General features: G+C 41.4%; 1 protein-coding gene across 1 annotated transcript; it reads right to left on the bottom strand.

Moving 5' to 3' along the window:
- Positions 1-5,682: 5,682 nt before the first annotated feature.
- MED10 (mediator complex subunit 10) lies at positions 5,683-9,414 on the bottom strand. Its single transcript, XM_009491486.2, has 4 exons — positions 9,281-9,414; positions 8,949-9,032; positions 7,676-7,778; positions 5,683-6,492 (listed from the first exon to the last, which is right to left on the bottom strand). Exons 1-4 carry the CDS (start codon positions 9,406-9,408, stop codon positions 6,394-6,396), a joined length of 414 nt encoding a protein of 137 aa, XP_009489761.2. The 5' UTR covers positions 9,409-9,414; the 3' UTR covers positions 5,683-6,393.
- Between the last annotated feature and the right edge of the window lie 12,140 nt (positions 9,415-21,554).

Raw genomic sequence — 21,554 nt, 5'->3', positions numbered from 1 at the left:
CTTCATCTTATTCTGAGAACTGGCTAACAACCAAAGTGCCGTGCTCTGCATGAAAAAAACCTAGCAAGAGCTATGGGTTAGACAGGCAAACAGCTGGTCTGCTGCAGCATGTAACTCCTGTAGCAGCTACGGCTTTACCTGTTAGACTTCACAGCTTTACATTAGGCATTCTACACAGGGAGGCTTAAGCAAAAAGAGGTTTCAAGGGTGGGGGAAGGCCGGGCACCCAACTGCTTCTACTCCCAGTAGAAAAAGGGACAGAGAGGATGCTGAACCTTAACAGGGTTCAGTAAAATCCATTGCACCTTCTTGATCAGGTTCTTTTCAAGCCCAAGCAAAAGAATTTTATAGTGTCTTTATTTATCCTAAATGGAGTATAGGAATACACTCTCCATTCTAGAGAAGTGTGTGCCCAGCAGCATTACCTAATCTCTCTTCATTTCATAGTGTATATAATAAAGAAAATGGTTTAAAAAATAAGCAATTTTCAGTAATACATATTCCCTATTATTTCCAAAAGCTTACTAAAAGTCAAGGATACACTTGAAGTTCTGAATGCTCGTAGGCTTTCATATCTCTGTTAGATAAATTTGTGTTGCCTTGTAATTATTTTAGATGCTTTGATGCCTGGCTGATGTTATTTCGATGTTATTTTTAAATAACATTCCATATGACCTCCAACCATGCAATCCCGGTAACAGAATAGGAAAGAGCGAAGATGTAATGTTCTCCTTTAATAAATGTCTTGAAGGTTATCATCTAACCAGAGCATACATCGGTGTCATTCATACATATGCTCCTTTTCAGAGAACCAATTAACAGACTAGAGAAAAAACAGGTTAGATTTTTGTGTTCCATATGCAACTGGAAATGGAAGACACCATTGTTTCTAGCAATTCTCGTTCTACGCCACAAACTCAAATGCATTATTCTGGCTACCTTTTCTTCCCTAAAACATGCATAAATTACAACAGTTACCTCTCTTGCATATTATGCTAAATATGGACTGTTTGGGGCAGTTGCAACAATAGCAGTATTTTGCATGGCTAGCCTAGAAACAGTAAGTGAATCAAGCATAAAATAACAGAATAAGAAAGTGACACAGATTTAGAACTGTAAGTGTAAGATGGACTGGCCACAAGGGACAAAACAATTTTTTAAAAAGGTCCACTCACTCATCACAAAATGTGGAAAGAAAAGAATACTTCATAGTGTTTTGGCAAAATAGTCTTCATTAATGCCCACTAAATATAATCAGGTAACAATTAATTCTTATAGGATGGAGGAGAAAAGCAAGACACAGAGGGAAACGCACGACCTGTGGAAAATATTACCCTTTACACGACAAAATAATTGTTAAATAGTGGAATTCAGAATAGAAGGCTCTCTGTTAATTGGGATAACAATAGAGTAAAAGTTAAAAATAAAAATTCTTATTGCGTTTTTATAAATAGACCCTAAAGGTTACTGTGATTTTGGTTTTGGAAGTGTGAGAATTGTTATTTGTTAGAATCCTCCACCACTGCTGTTTATTCTGCAAAAATCAACTTATCTACTTTAATAATGTTGCAGTAACAGCACTAAAAACAGTGAGAAGAGAGAACGCACGAGGCCTTGCTGGGGCGTTATGTAACTGGCACAATCAAATCCATAATGCGGTGCCAACGTCAGCAAAACATGGCCAAAATTGAATGATGCTTCACAAACAAATCAAATGCATAGATCTAGTCCGAGTCCTTGGTACAGCGTTTATAGAAGGATGACGGGGTTGTAACGGTAGCGAAAAAAAACAGGCTTTTCCACAAGGTACAGGAGACTGCCTAATGCAACAGCACATGGGTATTCCTGTGGAGTGACGCAAAGGCTGTAGCTGAGATGGAAAGGATGCTTACTGGGCACACTTCAACTAACTTCAAGGGCTTCCCACACTAAGCCCACCAAAGCATAGAAAATTCACAGATTCCATGAACAGACTTTCTCTTTCACCATCCTCTGCCAAAAAAAAAAAACAATCCCAAAAAAAAAACTCATCTCGCCCTACCCTGCTGGTGCTCTTAAGAGGTGGAAAGTAGCAGGGTTGTAGAGAAATGATTCAGCTGCGTAGCGGGCAGAGGACAGCTGTGATGCATTGAAACAACACACAGAACTTGGTTTTTTTCTGATAAGGAAAGGAAATTTTCAGCACCCACAAAAATATTTAATATCCAGAAAGTTAAATTTTGAATTCTGTTCAGTGTTTTTATATTCAAGGAACAAATCCTCTCCTTCCAGCAAATCTGTGAGAGTATCCCTTTCCTTCTCACACCTTCTTTTCCTATCAGCAGTAGGAGTAAATCCATACATTATAAGCTCTACTAATCCATTATTAGTTTCTACTGAAGATATAGCATGGAATATAGATATAGGAAAGAACACATTACAAAAAAGCCATACCATATAAAGCTCATCAGCTCTGAGCTCATCAACACAGAGCTGGTCAGCATATAAACTGATGGAGACATATGTGATGCTGAGCTCTGCACATCACCTAGAATGTAAATCCTGTGATAGTATTTTCACAGTACCAGCCGAACGTCGTGTGATACTGTTATGAACTAGGCTCAAAATTCAAAGTAACCATATGTGTAAAAACTAATTTGAAAATGAGAACTACATTTTAGAACATGGTGTTTAAATGAAAAAAATATAAGCTAAAAGTTTTTGAATAGCATCACAGCAAAGGAGCTGAATCAAAGGAGGAAGCAGAATGTAAAACTAAGTATTTGGGGTTTTTCATTAAAGAAAAAGATAAGGTCTCTCCTGGTTGCAAACCTTACTCTTATGTAACAACATTAAAGTTACCAACAGGGAAGTCATTGTTAGTGTGAGGAATTGGAAACAGGCACAGAGATGCCCACTAAATGCAGTGGGCTTAGGAATGAATAGAGAAGATGCACTACACAGACAGAATTACCTCAAGACTTCAGTTCCTCCACAGGCCTCACCTTTGTTTCAAAGTAAACTTGACTTTGCTTATGCTTTAAACTGTTTCTGATCCCAAACGTCTTTAAAACCGTTTATGCTCACAACCCAATGCCTTGAAAAGCAAATGAAAAAGCTTCTTGCAGCATCTCTTCAGTACTCTGCCTACAGGCATGGGTGCTAATCACAATTTGCACTATATAAAACCAAAGGTCCCTGCACTGGTTAAATACCTAGTATCATCTGCAGCATACTAGAACAAAAAAAAAAAAAATCAGCGTTGAGGCTGAGTAGTCAAAAGCCTGTCACTGTGATAAGGCAAGATAATAGAATCATAGAACACAGGAAAAAAAAAATGGTTGGGATTTTCTGCAGGTTATGTAGTCCAGCTGACTGCCCCAAGAAGTGCTTTTAAGCTATGTCTGATTGCTCAAGGCTTTGCACAGGCAAGACAGGAAAAATCTCTGAGCGCAGCAATTCTGCAGCCACTCTAAGCACCTGTTCCAGTGCTAAACCAGTCTCAGAGCGAAGAACTTGCTCCTTCTGTCCATGAAATTTCCTCCATTGCAACTCAGGTCCACTGCCTCTTGTCCTTGCTCCCCATCCCTGCTCTCTTTTCAAGAAATACTTTACAGTAATTCATAGGGTTTGGGTTTTTTTTTTTTCCCTGAATGGCAAAATCCTATGATCAAAAAAGGGCTGGAAAGGACCCCAAGTAGTCATCGTGTTTCTCCCTCTGCTTTAAGACAGGATCAACTATACCAATGTCTCATGAATATTCTAATGGAAACTCAACAGGAAAACTATACCATTGCTTTACTAGCCTTACACTAAGATTGGTTTTTAATGCCTAATCCAAATTTCTCTTTCAGCAACTTTAGCTCCTACCCCTTACCCTTTTTGTACTTACAAACTCTTATTGGGACCTTAGAGTCGCAGAATCATATTGACTGGAAAAAGCCTCTAGAGTCCACCCAGCCCGGCTCCCGCTCCAAGCAGAGCCAGCTGCTAAGTTAGATCAGGCTGCTCAGGGCCTGCTCCAGGTGAGTCTCAAAAACCTCCAAACTGTTGGAGATCCTACCACCTGTCTGGTCAGCCTGTTCCAGTGCTTCCCCGGGGAAGTCTGTCTACAAACTAAATGCCAGCTTGCTCTACAGAGGAGTGCTGTGTTTTGTTTTCATTTGATTTTTAGAGTGCTTTCATTTTTTTTTTTTTTTTCCTAAGTTGGTGCTACAAAAATTAAAGCTACCAAGGATGCTCTAAAGCATTAGGAGACACCCTGTAAAGTTTACATATCCAAAAATTGAAATGGCAAGGCCAATCTACCTAGATTTTTTTTTTTTTAAATATGAATTTCTAAGAGAATTTGCACAACCAGAGTAATGTATTTTGGAATGAGTAGTAGACAGAAAAATAAGCCTTCCAGGAAGCACTGGTTTTTAAGTGTGCTACTCCACAAAGTCCGACACACAAACTGGTGTCGGCGCTAGGAGCCAGCACGCTCCAGTATCCAGACCAGGATCTACCGACCTCTTGTCCCTTAAATGTTCTCTCTCAACTACCATTTAAACACAGCTTCACCTGCCTGCTACCGACATTTTTGCTTTCAAGCTCCGCTTCCCACCACGTACACATACAGGAAAAATGACTCTTACCTTCTTTGCTCACACCCTGTATACACCTCACTTGCCAGTCACAAGCCTTGCTTCAACAACTCCTAGGGCAATCCAGGCAGAGCAAAATGCCGACATGGCTTGCTTTTTCTTTGTTGCTGTTTTCTGCCAAGTTAGTACAGTGAAATCGTGAAGGGAAAAAAAGAGTGATTAGCGGTGGAACAAACACAAAGAAAAGCAAGTGTGCAGACTCAGGCAGGACAGGATAGTATCAAGCAGCAATTAGACTAATTCAGACTGCCAGGTAACACGTCTTAAATAACTAATGCAGAGGAACACCTAGTTTCCTGTTTTTCTTTCTCCTTTTGTTATGCCAAAGCTCAGTCAGGTATAGCATTGCTTGGCATTATGGGTGGGCTTTGCTTCAGCCAGGTGACTGAGCACAGACAGTACTTCAGGTGTGGAAACTATGGCACCAACTCGAACATACCTAAATCCCCATTAAGGTCTTTAATGGACTAGGTAGCTCTGCTACAGAGCACGTGCACAGGGTGCTATTTTGGACCTCCTGCCCAAAACCACTACGTTTAGCAACTAAGTTAGCAAAGTAATAAATTCACTGGCTGGTGCAAAAAAAAAAAGTGAAGTTACATCTGGAAGGACAAATGTTAAGCACAAATGGTTCAAGTTTCACAAATCCTCAAGATTAAAAGAAGCGTTCTTGCTTCCACCGTAAAACTAGTCACCTGCACATGCACTACGCCCCTGGGTAGCGAACCCAACGTGCTATTTTACATCAGGACTGCCTTACGTGTGAAGAGTTACAGATTTCACAGAGGAGTTCACAGCTAATCAGAAACGCTTCAGGTCACCATCACTGATACCCAAAATCTCCTGCTTCAGGTACTAAGGGGGAAGTTTTCCCCACAAAACCAAAATACCAAGTTGACATTATCTTCAGATACAAAACTTTTAACAGCCAAGTTTTGGTATACATTTTAGTTCTATCACCGTGAGACTGAGGAATATGCTATTTTTCACAGCTTTCAGTTCATTCTACAAAGAGTAGCATGCAACAGAAAAATGTTAGAATTTAATTTTTTTTTCAAATTTTTATTCAACAATATGCTTACAGAAAATTAATAGAATTAAACAAAAGCTTACATTAAATACTATACAAAATACTAACATTGAGGAGCTAGTCCCCGAATATGCTCACTTTCTATATCCTCAGCCATCTGCATTGCAGCTCATAGAATGAAACAAAAATGTCTGAAGGTTTTCTTGGCTGCAATTCATTATGACACATGAGAACTGCAACCCTTGACGGGCTCCCGTTCAGTAGAATTTGGCACGATGAAAGCAGTCAATTGTTTGTACTGTAATAAAAAAGCCATTTACAAATGAGAAAAAAAAATCAAGTATAATAAATACATTTATCTTAAAGGCAGATGAGCCCACAATCCTGAAGCACACCTTTCAGAAGACAAAACACATGATTTTCTGCTCTGGGAATGCACTTTCTGGGAAATGCTACATATTGATGACCTGCAGGCAATTATATCTCCAAAACCTTTCAGGAAAGGAGAACAGATCACCATAGGAAACTTCAGCTGCAGCCTTTGAGTAAAAGTCTTCAGGAAGATTCAGTGGCTTCAGACCAGAACCATCAGCAATCATCAAGCTCCTTGACAGTCCATCACCAACATTTTTAGGACAGTTGTTATGAAGGCTTGGATTCCTCCTCTCTCCAATCAATGTTTTTATGGAGTTGTGTCAGTTTATGGAATTGACAATTTTAGAGCTATCAAAGGCCAACTTAAGGAGGAGGAGAATCTTCTCCTCGAATAGCTTTGTACTTTGCCATGTCTTCTGGGAACACCTTTGTCAGTTCTTGAATTAACAGACTTTTAAATTTCTGGAAAGAGAAAAAAATGTATATACACATCATCTGCACAATTTATTTATATTTCATCAAGCAATGTTATCTGATGAACAAAAATGTTTGCACACAACACAGTTCTACATTTCGGTGATCTAAGAGAATGGCACCCAAAAACCCCCTCAAAACCACACACACAAACACAGAAAGTTACATTTACAAAATTCACAGAAAATGCTCAAGTGAAATCCACTAGGAAAGCACCAGGCAAACTAAAATGCCTATGATTTCCCATAAGTTAACTAGCATTTTCACCTAAGAAACAGAAAGTAGTTGGACCTCTCTGGTAAACTGTTGTGCATTGGTATCTGTCTGACCTTATTAAGCAAAGCTGATAATGGGAGATGTCCTCTTGATTTGGTACGGAATCCCCTCCACCTCCAAAAAGGAGCTCACACCTGGCTCAGAAATACATAATTCTTCCTAGAACTTCTACAAGTGCAGAGCGCATCAAAAGAAGCTTAGAACATACGGAGATACGTCTACATTCTGCAGCACAAATTGCCATCCTCCACACTAATTTTAAGTTCAGCCAAAGAATGTTCTGAAACACAAACAGCCCTTTCTCTCACCAGACTTCCTTTTCTGATTGTATTTTTCAACAGTAATTACAGCAGTTAAACGGTATAGCAGAATGCTTAGGTTCATACTAGATGAAAGTACAAGTTCAGGAAACCCTAAAGACTGGCATACATCTTGAGTTAATTTTATAAAGATTAATTCATGATTCTATAGCACCTTTGACATTTTAATACTCTTAAGATCCATTCAAGACCAGAAAATACCCCTTCTGTTTTGCTTATTTCTAAATTTACACACATCATCACAGTTACAGATCTGTAGCAGTGTGAGGTACTCACTAGTATTCAAAATGACAACAAAAAAGCCCAAAGATCTGTAATGCTACATACAACTTTAACCAAAATAAACTCATAGCAACATCTGCATCTCCAACTGTGGGATGAATTACAAGTTTCCTTTCCAGAACAGGCTGCATTAGCATCAATTAAGATACAGGGATGAAAAGCAATTCCTAATACAAATCACCTAATAACGGAATTTAATAACTGCACAAGTGAAAAACCCACACATATTTACAGAGAAGTAAAAACTTATCAAATATATTATTACATTAGTACTTCCATTATTTCTGGTTTACCTTCATTGTGTCAATTTTTCCTTTGACTTGCTCATTTTTAGCCAAAGCTCGCTCCAGACACTCTTTAGTGTAAAGCTGAGGATTGCGGCCTTGATCTATGTATCTGAAAATAGGAAAGATACTACATAAATGATCATGTTCTTACTAGGATGTTCTCCAAGGTACAGAATTATTCACTTTGCTGCCTTTTTGTTACTACTATTATCTGAAATTTGCATTTTAAAAAACACAGTTTAACTCAGCCATTTTCAAAAGACAGCTCAAGGAGAACTGTCTTGGCACACTGTTTTAAATCTTTCTTTGCAGAAAGTCTGGAGCTTGGAAAAAAGTATTAAAAGCAAACAAAAAATGTAACTACCCAGCTCCACACAGGCAATAAGTACACGTGAATGAAGAAAAATAGTCCTTTTCCAACCAAGAGCATGCTAACCATAAAGCGGCTTAGTTGGTATATGGTGAGCAATAAGTACACAGGAATACGGCACCCAGCAATTCAAGGATGAGGAGGAAGTGTACGTACCATAGTAAACAGTAAAAATTAACACATCTGTATCAGTAAACCTATAAGTGTATTTTTGCTTTGCAGTATAAGTGCCTGACAAAGGGAAATTCCATCACTGAATAAAGAAAACAGGCCATTTAAGATTGCCATCACAGATTTACAGATAGAGTGAAAGCCCAACTGAAAAAAAGTCCTATATAGCCAGTAACGCACCAGAATACAGCAAACCAGTGACATCTGGACTTACAAGAAACGCTAGTAAATTAACTTGTCAGCTATATTGTCAGAAACTGTCTTGTATAGCTCTCCCTCTACATTCATGATTTTGCTTTTACTGTTCTCATTTTCTGCCAACAAGAAGATTGCCACTACTGAAACTAAACACCTAAGTACTGACCTAATTTATTTTCACCTACAACTTTAAATACTGATTCTAACCTAGTGTAAAAGTGTATTTCCAAAATGAAAGCTTACTTACGAAATCGCTAGAATTGGCAGAATCTGTATTACTGCCGATGTGTGTGAAGTCAATATAAAATAAAAAAAAAATCTGAAAGCAGGTGTATAATTTATCACTTCTCTCACCCTTCTGCCTTCTCACAGGCTTGAAGGTACTTCTTACCTTCTGCCTGCTCATACTCTCGTGAGGCATTCAGAAGGTGGAGTTTAAGAAACAAGCAGTCCTCAGGGAAAATATCCCCGCTGCAACAACAGGCTACCTCGAATCCCACCGACTACAGCACCTTCCCTTCCAGGTACAAAGTTACTTACTCAAAAACTTCCAAGGGCACGCTGATATCGTGAAGCTGCTGCCGGCATTTGTCGATATCCTGCAAGCCCGTCACCATGAAATTCCTGTAAAAAGAAAACGGGTGGGTTTTAGCCAAAAAGGGACATACTGCGCTAACCCTAACCCCGGACACGAAACCCGGCGAGGGAGACCCCGGCGAAACCCCCCGACACGTTTCGCTACGGCGGAAGGGTGACAGACGCCTCGGCCAGGGCCTCCGGTACCCTGAGGCAGCAGGCTGAGGGTGGGGGCAAAGGCCCCGCGGCCTGGCCTGGTAAGCGAAAAAAGGCTGGCGGAGCGGCGGGCCCCTCACAATTTCTGATTGAGACCAGCCTGGCTGCTGGGCTGGAAGTCGCTGACGATAATGCCGAGCTGCCGGATATTCTCCACAAACTTCTCCAGGTGCTCCTCCAGGGAGTCGAACTTCTCCGCCATCGCCATCACCGCCCTTCTTCCCCCCCCCCCCGCCCGCGCTTCCGGCCACGCGCGCATGCGCGGAAGGAAGGAGGCGGAGACGGCGGGCTGGCCCTGCTCAAGCCACGCCCCCTGTGCGCAAGCCACGCCCCTCTCTCGCAAGCCACGCCCCCCCGCCTCGCACCGACCCCGTTCCCGCCGCGGCCGCGGCGGGAACGGGGTCGGTGCGAGGCGGGGGGAGGGTGGTATCGTAAATTCGGCATTTGCAGACGCGGTACAAAAACCACGGTGGCCATATGAGAATTTTAGCCCGCCTGCCTTGAGCTCAAGGGCGGGTTGCCCTTTCTGACGGCGTCTTTTAATTAACGCGTCTGGCTTTACGGAAGGATGCTCAGCTCCCCGGCTGCGCAGCAGACGGAAGATGAATTTGAGGCAAAACCAAGATCTGCTAAACCCCTAAGTTGTGCAAGTCAGTATTTGCTTTGGGCATTGCGGATTTATCAAACGCGTGATGGCAAATAATGAGAATTTTTTTTCTTTTTTTTACCCTGGAGGTAATCAATACTAAATTATAATTAGCATCTTTCATAAATGCCAAATAATTGGAGCGTGATGATATGGATCATTCAGTAGCCCTCGGCTCTGCTTTCCTTTCTTTTCTTCCCTTATAACATCTCCAGGAATTCTTCAGTAGATCCCAGTGGTGTGGGAAGCGCACAATGTGATTAATAACATCTTTGAAAAAAATTGCCGGCACCTTTTTTGAGATGGTGAGATCTGAAAACTCACTACTAATTGCTATGGCCTGCCAGACGTGGGCTGCTGCATCTAGATCTCAAAGTGCCTCTCTGCTCGACTTCTTAAATATACAGCTTTTCCTGCCAGCTCACTCCTATAAAACTGCTATAACTGACTCTCACTGGTTTTTTGCCAATTATCCTTTTTGCTGTCCTCAACAAATATTAGCACATTGCTTATATTTTTAGACCATCATTTGGAATCTCTCTGCTTTTGAGTGGTTCCCCTTCCTGTGTTACATACACGTAAAATCGCTCCTTGTTCTCAGACCCATTCAAAACTTGGGTCTGGCTCCAATTTGCTCACCACCCCCACCCTGTGCCAGAGGCTGAACTCTAGTCCTGACCCATCTGCAGTGCAGAGCCCACTCCCTTCTTGAAAGCTTTTCAAAAAGGCGGCTTCATGCTTTTTGCCTATGCTGCCCTTCACTGTTAGGTGGGGCTGCCTGTAACTATCGCCACTTCACTGCATCCGGTCAAATTCCTCATTAAATTACTTGCCTCGCTATCCACAGCTGCAAGCCGCTGCCTGCTGGTACAGACTCTGGGTTAGGGATCGTCCCTGTGAAGCCCTTAGCACAAAAGGACCTAACTCGTGGGTGGAGGTCATAGAAGCAACTGGGGTACAGGTAACTGCATAGATCTAAAAGGCGGATATTTTTCTGTCTGTCTCGCTCCCCGTGTCTGATCAGTAGATATGTTCAGCCCATGCCTGATCCCACTCACAAAGGGAGCCCTCAGACTTCCCTTTTATCTCTAATGAAACACACACACCCCCTGGATTACAGGACACCTGGATTTCAGGATACCTGGATTCCAAGCTCTCTTTTTTATCCACAAGGATCAGAGCCTACAAAAGGCTAGGGTATATTGACCCCAAAGGCTGGGCCATATTTGGCACTGGGGTCCATCCAGTGCCTATGGCTTTTCTGCTTTGTGCGGAAATTAAGTATTGCTTGAACAATGGGAAGACAGGGTTTGACATACCACACAAAAAGAAATGGAGGGACCAGTGACTGATTATCTGATAAGGGCTCATTATCTTCCCCACCTGTCTTATATCTGCCAATTATGAGTGTTTTTCCAAACTCTGTAAGAAACAGAAGCAGTAACAGACAGAAGTTCACATGATAGTAAGAAACACAATGGAATTATCTGGGGAATGACAAAATATCCATCTTTATTAACGAATCCAGCTATCATTTTCCCTGTGGGAAAATTATCTGACATGCTGGAATTCCCGTGGCACATCACAATAACCGTATGTTTTATAAATAGCTTATTTCCAGTGTGTTTGTTTTCAGTTGGATCTGAGAAGATCAGTCTGGTAATGTCAATTAAAACTAAAAGTCAGCCCTTCATGTCTGCCAAAGTACCACTGATTTAAAAGGAATTTGCTGTCAGTTTACAGCTGATAAGAATCTGATGCTTTGATTCACAATGAATGATTTGAATGAATATCTGAAATAAGAACTAAACTAACACAGATATGATATTCAATCAACAGATTTAATGTATTTTATGCATTTGTACCTATAACTCGTGACCATTTCTGTTCCACAATGAGAACCATCAAAATCAGCAATTCTTAATTTCTTGAATGTATCTTTTCATTAGTTATATTTTTTCCCATTTATGATATCAGTGACAACAACAAAAATGTAAAAAACCCTCTAATGGTCAGTTTCTGTTCTGGGTTACCATGCTGGTTCAGTAGCAGAAAGTTGGGTCTTTGCTAAATACAGAGCACTATTCAGGAGTTCATAAGATTAAATAAGCTAACCCAAAATTAAAAAGCAAGTGACTGTAAAAAGCACTAAATATTGAGGAAAATACAGTACTGTACAAATGCAAAATTGTAAAAACAATCCTAGGCTGCAAAAAGCAATTACTCAGTTCTAGGCCTTGACAAATATTGTCATCCTATGATAAAAAAGAAATCCATTGTCTATTGATCAGCTGACCCTCCTGTTTCCATAGTTGGCAGAATGTTCTCTGGACAGCCGAAGTCCTGGGATCACAAGATTTTAATACAAGTATTTTGCACTGATCACATGAGAGATCTTGTTCTGAGGAACAGAATAGCTTTTTCTAGTATTTGGGAAGGAAGACTGTAGAGTATGGTGTACTTACCCAGATTACATCTGAATATGAGGAACAGGGCGGGGGGCAAATTTGGAAGAACAGTCTAAATACATGCGTTTGTGTCAGCTGTGGCTCTGCTGGCACAAGAGGTTGGGATTCAAATAAAAGAGTTGCTTTATATCCATCTTTGCTTATGGGCAAACACATTCAGCAGAAGTACAGAGTAGACCAACTTGCTTTAAATTCAGCAACAAAAGTGGTCTTTGAGGTACTGTTAAAACTTCCTCTCCTTCCCTTTTTGAGGAAAGCTTTGGCTGTTTAAACTGCGCAAACATGACTTCTAGCTTGCTTGTGATGACTGAAATCTAACAGAAGTCCGTTACCACATCTAACTCAGGTAAAGTATCTGTCAGAAAAAAATAATGGAAGTTGAACATCAAGTGTAGGGTTATCCAGTTCATCTTAAATCTATACTTACTAGGCTGGCTAGGTTACATTAATGAATTTTGTTAGATGAATGTGTACAGTGCTTTTAAGATTAAAAAATTGCTATAAATATATTACCAGTTGTAAAATTTTTCTCATGATCACCAACTTGCGCAGCGTTTCCCTGTTTGGGGAAAAAAAAAAGTTAAAGAAGACACTTCTTTTCCAATGAAAGAGATAGAGAGAAAGCAACAGAGAGAAAGAGAGAAAGAAAGGAAGGAAAGAAGAAAGAAAGAAAAGAAAGAAGGAAAGTAAGTCTGACAAATAACTGAGTCGATCGATAGGTACATACAGAAAGATTTAGAAAGAAAATTTCATGGTTCGTGATGTAAGTAACCATATTGCACTCCTACCCTGATTTCCATGCAGAAAGTGGGCAATTACTGGCTTGTAAGCTGAACATCTGCACTGGACAGTTAAGTAGGGTTTGTAATAAAGGATAGAATGAGAGGCCGTGTGGATCAATATGACCCATTTGGGAAGAGTAGCACAGATTACGTAAAAGAAAATCCTGTTTTGTAAACCTCTAATGAATTTTTCAAGGGGTCAGCAAGCATGTAGATAAGAGTGATCTAATTGATACAATCTACTTGAATTTCCCATCAGCTTTTTGTGAAATCCTTAACCAAAGTCTTTTAAGGAACTAAAGCAATGGAATAAGTGAAGAAATCCTAGACTGAATAAAGAACTGATCGTCAGATAGAAAATGCAGGATAGGTGCAAACATTTAATTCTTGTAGGGGAGAATCATTCCCAAAGGAGTTCTATAGGAACTGGGCTGAAAATTGTGCCATTCAATGTGGTCATAGATGACTCAGAAAAGAGATCAGATGGTGCAATGAGAAAATTGGCTTAAGAGAACGTTATTTGGTGGAGTAAAGACGAGTACAGGTTGTAGGAAACTGTACAAGGAACTGAAAAGGCTTGGTGGCTGGACAACAAAGTGTCAGAAGAAATTCACACAGATAATGTAAAGCGATGCACATAGCAAGCAAAAAAATCCTAGTTTCACCTGAACATTCATAGCCTCTTGACAATTACCATACAGGAGCAAGCCTCGAAAATCACAATAGAAAGTTCATGAAAACATCAGCCTAGTGACCAGCAGTGGTCAGAAGTCATATGGAGAGTTAGGAATTATTAGGAAAGGAGTTTGAGAACAAAGTAGAAAATGTCATTGTGCTACCGCATAAACCCACAGTTCACCCCAACCTAGCATATTGTGTGCAGTTCTGGTTCCCTGGAGTAGACCTGGAAAAGAGTCAGAGAAGGGCTGCCAAGATGGCTGTAGATGTGAAATGGCTCCTGTACTAGGAAAACATGAATAGTCAGGGACTCTTCAGCTTGAGAGAGAGCCCACTGATGAGAGCTATGACCAATACTTTGCTGTATCTACAAAGCCACAAGTGGTCTGGAGCCTAGACTGTCTTCCAGCATAAAAACTAGGGGCCGTCCAATTCAAGCCAACAGGAGACAGCTTCAAAACATGAAAAAAGAGGTGATTTTTGTCATGCAAGGTTTAGCAGCCTTGTAGAATTATTGCCAGTGGATGTTATGGACAGCAAAAGCTTAGCTGGGCTGAAGGGGAAATGGGACAAATTCTTGGTAGAGTCAGAGAGAGGTAGATAAACCACACCCAGCTCAGGAAATCCCATGGACTGAAGGTAGTCCAAGCCCAGAAAAGTAGTCAGGAGTGGTCTTATAGATATTTTTCTTGTCCTCACTGTTTAGCATTTTAGTCTAGTCTACCCTTGATTGGCTTAGAGTAGACTTGGTAGTGTAGGTTAATGGTTGGACTGGATGATCTTAAAGGTCTTTTCCAACCTAAACGATTCTATGATTCTATGATTCTATGATTTGCTTCTGGTTACTGCTGAGCATGGAATACTGGCCCAGAGGGAGCCTTTATCTGAATCTGTGTGGTTACTGTTATGAGGTCCTGCCTGCCTGAATTGTCAAAGAATGGCCTGTGCTGTGCAGGATGTAGTCAGATTGCATAGTGGTTTCTTATCAAGCAGAGCATAAAAAGATTGATTTGAGACTGTTTATATAGTTTTCAGGTCTGGAAAAAGCTCAGCTCACTCTTTTCTTATTTGGTGGTATATATACTCCAGATAAATGACTTTTCCAGTATAATATGGCACAATACGGTGTTTAATTACTGAAAGTGCTGGTATAGTCACTTTTTCTTCTCAAAAATATAAAAAGCAACAAATAATTCATCTGTTTGTCCATCTCCGGAACTGTGATTCTCCTCCCAGCTCCTGTTTTCTGCTGCTGGCCAATAAATTGGAAGAATTGAATAAAGAAAATAAAACACATTGAGTTCCAATGATGTATGTTTTCTCTCCTTGTCTTTCTGTCTTGACTTTGTTACTATTTTCTTCTGCATCTTCTGTATCTAATTCATCATTCTTCTGTATCTAATGCACCAATCACTTCTTCCACATTCTGCGGACCCAGAAATGGAGGTTGAAATTTCAGGTCATTAACTGGGAGCATCACCTGCCTAAGAATTCCATTTTATGAGCCAGCTACCCTTATTCATTTTAATTACAACAGGTGACAAGCAAAAGAGAAGCAGGGAAGATAGATGTGAGCAGCACAGAGAATACCATTTACCTGCTTTTGATATATCAGGCTGATGGTATTTATGTTTAGGATGTTTTTCGACTCACTCAGAAGCATGCTGTCTTTTCACATTTTGCTGCATAAAAATAACATGATACACTAAAATAAACAATTTTTAAAAACCCCATTATTCAGCTGAATAGAGGTGTAATTATAGTTTCCATACAGATTTTGTATTTAGCAACTTGCTCATTAATGACTTGAAATAATACACGCCTTACCACAAATTAGCAGGATGATGCATTTATGCATCATGGCTGGATCTCAGTCTTACTGAAATCATCTAAATGTATTTATCTAAGAAGCGGCAGGATCCGGATTTCGTTCATGCAATAATTTTTGCTCTTCCAGGTCCTGTAGATCTTGAGATGTTCTGGGACCTGATCCAAAGATAACTGAGCCCCATGAGCATTTCTTCCTGAAAGGCACTATGAGACAGGCAGGCACTGAGTTACACACTCTCTTTCTACTGTTCTTTGGCGGGGGCGGGGGGGTGGTGTTCAAGTAACTCTTCAATTTTAAACTCATTCTTCACACTCTTGTGTGTTCATATCCCACCCTCTTTACAATCTGCCTGCATCGCTGGGAACGATACTTTACTGGTCATGTCCAGCATCCAGTCTTTAAATAGGTTTTACTTACAGAAGTCGCCTGAGGAAGACTCTAATTTATAGCTATTGATTTTTTCCACACCTCTGTCTACCTGATGAAGAAATGCTTTATTGTCCAGTTAGTTTTGTTCTCAGATATCTATTCTGTGCTTTAATGAAATAATTGAATCATCTCTCAGACTTCTATATGATAAATTAGACACACTGAACTCTTTATATTATTTTCTTTAATGACTTCCAGTTTTTCAGTGTTTCTATTTTTTCAATATCATCAGAAAAGGGAAGATGACCTGCACATTGAAATCTGGTATTGGTCTCTGCAGAGGTATTTGTCCCTGTTCTCCCATGCCTTGTGCTGCTCATGTATCCTTTCCTGTTGATGCACTGCAGGACTGCAAAATTCATCTTTGCCACAAGATTCCACAAAAACTTGTGCTGATCTGGTACATTATGACCCCTAATTTCATTTAAAGTTTGCCGCTATAGGGAATATAGTCTCCAGTTACATGAACTCACGTGATTTGGTCCTAGTAAGATGACTTTGCAAATTGTTTTTATGAAAAGGCATTTATTTTACAAACACAAATATTCAATTTAGTCTGCCGCCACACTATTTATCACTTCACTGGCCTTTCTGTACACTCCTTCTTTTACTTGCAATTTTATATTTACTTCCAGATCATCAATACAGCTATTAAATTATGCCAGTAGCAGTCCGCCAGGGAACTGTGCTGGCAATATTACCAAACCAAATCCTACTCGGGAGCGGCCTCAGGAGCAGATCACTTGGTTTGCCACACTGCTCCCAAAAATGATTTCAGAGTGATTGGACCAGCCCGATGTGAGATTGAACTCCAGGTGAAGTCTGACATAAAGGATTGCTCCAGGGTCCTCTTTACAAACTGTACGGATGAGATTGTGTCAGATTTGCCTTGCTCAGCTTACTAGTCCAACACTATCCCAACAGGCCTCATGTCCCTGCATGTCTCCATAAGCCCTGGCTCAGGCTATACCATGTACACCCTTATCATCTTACTATAAAAACACCATTTTCATGGTCATTCAGTGTCCCTCACTTTCTAAGAGGGAGGCTGTGGTAGTAGCACAGGCTCTCAAACTACTTTCTGTACTATGAAGGCTGAAAAGATAGAGCAGGAAAAGCCCTCTCTTGCAATAACCATCTCACAGACCATATAGCTTGGCTCTTCTCTGTGCCTACTGCTTCCCTTCTGCTCCCCAGCACAGGTCTTTAGACAAAACCTCAGAGCACTGCCTTGTACACCCCTCTGGGGAGTGCCTGGTGGCCCTCCTGCCCCAGCAGTTCTTCTGGGATGTGGTTTCAATATGTTCAGACAAAACACTTCTGAAACAAAATGTGGCCTACAGATGGAGGTGTCAGCAGAGAAAATCAATATAAGCAACAGTTCACTGTGGTGTGTCGACACTGGGGACCATATCTTCCTTGATTCTCTTCCCTCCACGGACACTTCTGAAAGGGAGATGCAAGCTCTGCCTGATCTCACCTTGGCGGGCACATACTGTTTGCCAGAGAATGGAGAAACAGAAGACACTGAGTGTCCTAGGGGCCATGACAGAGAAGACTGATTATGCACAGGTAGGGAACAGCCTGCCCTGGTGCCAGAAAAAGGCTGAGGGAAGAGGAAGGGACCATCTGTTCTCAGAACAAGAGGAAATCAAATAACATAAACTGACTCAGGAATTGTTTGGTCTGCTGTCTGCTCAAGACCTTGGTGCTACTGGGTTGACATCAACCCTTCCACTCTCTGTCTTCCCTTTGCCACCAGAAACACAGTGGCAGACGTGCTTACAGCCTCCTTGGATGGGTACCACAGGTATAGGGATGAGGCCTTGGCCAAGCCTTGGGAGACTCTTAAAAATAAACATACCTTACCTAGAAGCCTCGATAGATCCTCTTCTTCTGGTTTTCACATATTTTTCTGCTTTTGCATTTCATATACAAATGCCACCACTGGCTCAGAGTCCAAGAATATGTGTGATTCTTGTGGCAGGATTTGTAAGGATGGGTGCAGGTACATGAAGACCCAGTTTAAACCACTGTCCAGCTCTGTGGCTATGACTATATGCCATGAAGGTCAAGTAAACACCCTGCACTTGGCAGCGCTCTTCCCCACTAGAAAATGTCTGTCCATGTTTGGCAGTGGGTGAGAGGAGACAAAGCTGCAAAGCTGGTAGAGTGGTCCAGCCTTGAAGAAGGAAAGAAGTTATCTTCAGCGTGCAGACCCTGCCTTCTTTTTCCCCTGATCTCCTGTGGTCACAATGAGAATGACATTTGAGCATTCAGCTCACCCACCCAGTCACAATGGTGCTGGGCCTGCCATGTCCCTCCCAGCCTGGACCTCCTTGGGAGCCAAGCACCATCCTAGGCATTAGCTCCCAGATCCTGCTGTGTGGGTCATGGGTGGATGCCTCTCAGAGGCTGGCATGGGAAGCTGAGACAAAATGTTGTTTGGGCTGAAGGAAAGCAGGTAAAAGCCAGAAATTGTAGTGACAGTTTTCAAGAGACTATCTGTCTTACGTAGGAAAAGGTACTGGTTTTACAAAGGTTCATGTAGGATTGTGCATCTTGTATGTGATTGGTTTCATACAGGTATGGAGACAGAGTCTAGGAGTAGAGAAAAGGGAAAGGAGGCCAATCCTATGCTGGATTATTGCTGCCATGCTGCTGAGTGTTGGTTCGGCATCAGATATGCTCATGTGGTCTCTCTCGATCTGGCAAACCCTAGCAATGGTAGTACCAGGCTTGGTACTACAGGAGGCAGAAACATGCCTTGCAACAAAAAAAAAAGTCTGAAATGGCCAACCAGCATTTTTGCGTAAGGTGCAATGGGAATATAAAGCACACATTGAGGGCTTGCTGGGTGTTGCCACCTCACGAATGGCTGGGTGAATGAACATGCCACAGAGATTGCAGATGTTCAGAGATCAGCCTACAAGTGTATCTGAAAATGGCTGGAGCAGGAAAGCAACACCTGGTACAGCATAGATACACTCAGAGGTCATGAAGGCTGATGTCAATGGGTGAGAAAGAGAGCTTGGCTTCACTGAGAAAGAAAGACTTGAGGCATCATAAGTCAAGCAAACTGTGAAGGCAGTAGTATTGCATGTGACTCTGCTGTGATAGCCAGCTATAACTCACTGGTTGTGTTTAGAACAAGCACTATCCATCATCACTGTTTTATTTGTGATTTAGGTCTACAACAGACCTAATTTAATCTTCTATGAAGGTATGTCTTAAACCCAAGAAGATTTTCTGTTTCTATTTCCCATATTTTAGTCTGGAAACAAAGATGTCGAGAGTCATCCATTCTGTCTCAGACATCCAGATAAAGCAGTATTCTTTAGAAACCAAAAATGTTACTGATTTCTTCTAATATACTTAATTGCAACATATTAGCTTTCAAGGGAACAAGCAGGTATGAACCAGCCAGCTGAGATTTGCTCGATAGTACAGCCATCCCAGTCCTGGTGAACATCTTCTGAAGTGCACAGCAGCCCAGTGACTGTGATACCTCCTGGTGCTTCCAGGACTCAAGCACAGGTTTGCTCCTACTGTCCTCTTGTAGAGGATGTTGCAGGAGAAAGTGCATGTTGTTGCTGAACCTGATAGAAAGAAGCCTCCATCTTTTGGCTTGCTAATTACAAACCCAGCAGCCAATCTACAACTACATATACAGCTTCTGATAATCCACGATCTCTGTGTGCATCTTCATGTGTATGGAGTGGGCAGGAAAGGACCACTGACCTGCACTGATCCCATAGGTGGGGCAAAAGCCCTTCTCTTACAACATGTTTGACTGCAGCCACGGGGTGACAAACCATTTGTTCTTTGTGTGGTATATAACACAGGGCTTACTAGATTCCTCCTTACATTGGCTCTGTAGAAGCAGCAGTGAAGTATGCAAGGAACTGCCATTTCTACTTCCAGAGTACAAAGGAGCTGCCACCCTGAAATGTATTTATGGAACCCACATGGCGAAGCAGATGAATGTCATCTAATCGTAAAAAGGACCAGCGTTGCATGTCTGTTGCTGTGAATTTAGTATTCTTGCTGTTCTAGCCATGCCCATGGATAACTGCTGACTGTGAATGCTATCATTAGTTGGTCCTGTTAACATAATACAGGTCTTGCCTTTTGTCAAATTCCAAAATGTACTTCTGGCTGGAGCAATGTTTCTGTAACTTTCTGTAGATGTGACCTCCTTCAGGCCCTACCTGTCTTCCTGGGACTTCTTTGAGTAAGCTATGTATTCATCTCTCCAGCCAAGGACCAGGGAAGTACCAGCTGGTGGCAGCAGCAGCTTCTCCAAGATCAGGGTCTGAGGGCTTGATCACAGACCCTGGTGACAGTGTATGACAGCGTATGTAAATACACACTCCTCACTTTTAAGGAACTGAGACATTGCCAGTAATCTTGCAACTAATCTAACTATTTTTTAAAGAATTTAGTTTCTCTAATCCTTTGTCACCCCTTTTGAACTTTCTCCATAGTAGCTTGGCATTTATAATTGGCACTGAGAAATGGGAAGCTAAAGCATGTCTCTTACTATTGTGATGACAATGCTGATGTTAAGATCTTAGGAAAAAGAAGTAAGAGTTCATTACCCATAAATGCATTGCAATTGACCTTTCTTATGGCTGTGTGCTGTAAAGAGCAAAATGAGAGAATATGGTGAGATTTAAGGGAACACAAAGGGAAAGGATTGACCAGACTCAAAGCAAAAGCGTTTAGCAGGCATCAAAGATGAGAGTGTGTTGTTCTGGGATCCAAATGTGATCTTATCATCGTCTTATACAAAGGTTCTAATACTTCCCCATCTTTACTGAAAGTACCTCAGTGAGTGTCATCAGCCTTTTTTTTTAGATCTGTATCACTCTGGCAGCACATCCTTTTTATCCTTTCTACCAACACACTCTTCTTTCTTTCTATCTTCTTTCTTTGTCTGCTCCTCCAGATTTACATAAAAATTCTTTATCATTGGCCCTTCAGCACATGACTTTGTACTGTTGAACTTTATCCTGTTCCTGTCACTTCAGGTGAGCAAGAGGTCAGGACTTCAGGAGCCAAAAATTACATGATGGCACCATAAATTATTTGAGACTAAATTACTGAAATTCCAACATTCTGCTTTTAAAGTCGGACTCAATGGGTTTGACTGTCTCCCTGTGTTAACTTTGTGTGGTTCACACTGACATCCATCTGTCACCTAGGTGACAGAGAGTCTTAGTGCCTTTGTCTAGCTGGGGGTTAACCCAGCGCTCTGAGCTGGTAATAAGCTACATTTGTGTGTCCCTTTGGTGCTGTGCACCAGAGTACTGGAGCACCTGGACTGCTGCTTTCGGGCTCAGCTGCTGTGCACTGACTAGTGAAACAGGTCTGGCAGCAGCCCTCAACTTCATGTGGAGCGGACTGCAGCAGATGCAGGACATCCCTCAGACTCTTCTTGGAGTAAAGAGCCATCCATCACTAGCTGGAGACTCTGCAAAAAAGGGGCTACCTAGGCTCAGATGCATATTTTTTGCC

This window comes from Pelecanus crispus, chromosome 2 (assembly GCF_030463565.1).
Source record: "Pelecanus crispus isolate bPelCri1 chromosome 2, bPelCri1.pri, whole genome shotgun sequence".
NCBI classification, from domain to species: domain Eukaryota; kingdom Metazoa; phylum Chordata; class Aves; order Pelecaniformes; family Pelecanidae; genus Pelecanus; species Pelecanus crispus.
Note: the sequence above shows the minus strand (reverse complement) of the source record. Positions and strands in the feature narration are given on the sequence as shown.

Coding starts and splice junctions, on each gene's coding strand:
- MED10 (XM_009491486.2), bottom strand. CDS start 9,408: ATGGCGATGGCGGAGAAGTTCGACTCCCTGGAGGAGCACCTGGAGAAG. Junction 9,033..9,280: donor GCTGGTCTCAATCAGAAATT/GTGAGGGGCCCG, acceptor TTCTTTTTACAG/GAATTTCATGGTGACGGGCT. Junction 7,779..8,948: donor GTGCCCTTGGAAGTTTTTGA/GTAAGTAACTTT, acceptor TCCTATTTTCAG/ATACATAGATCAAGGCCGCA.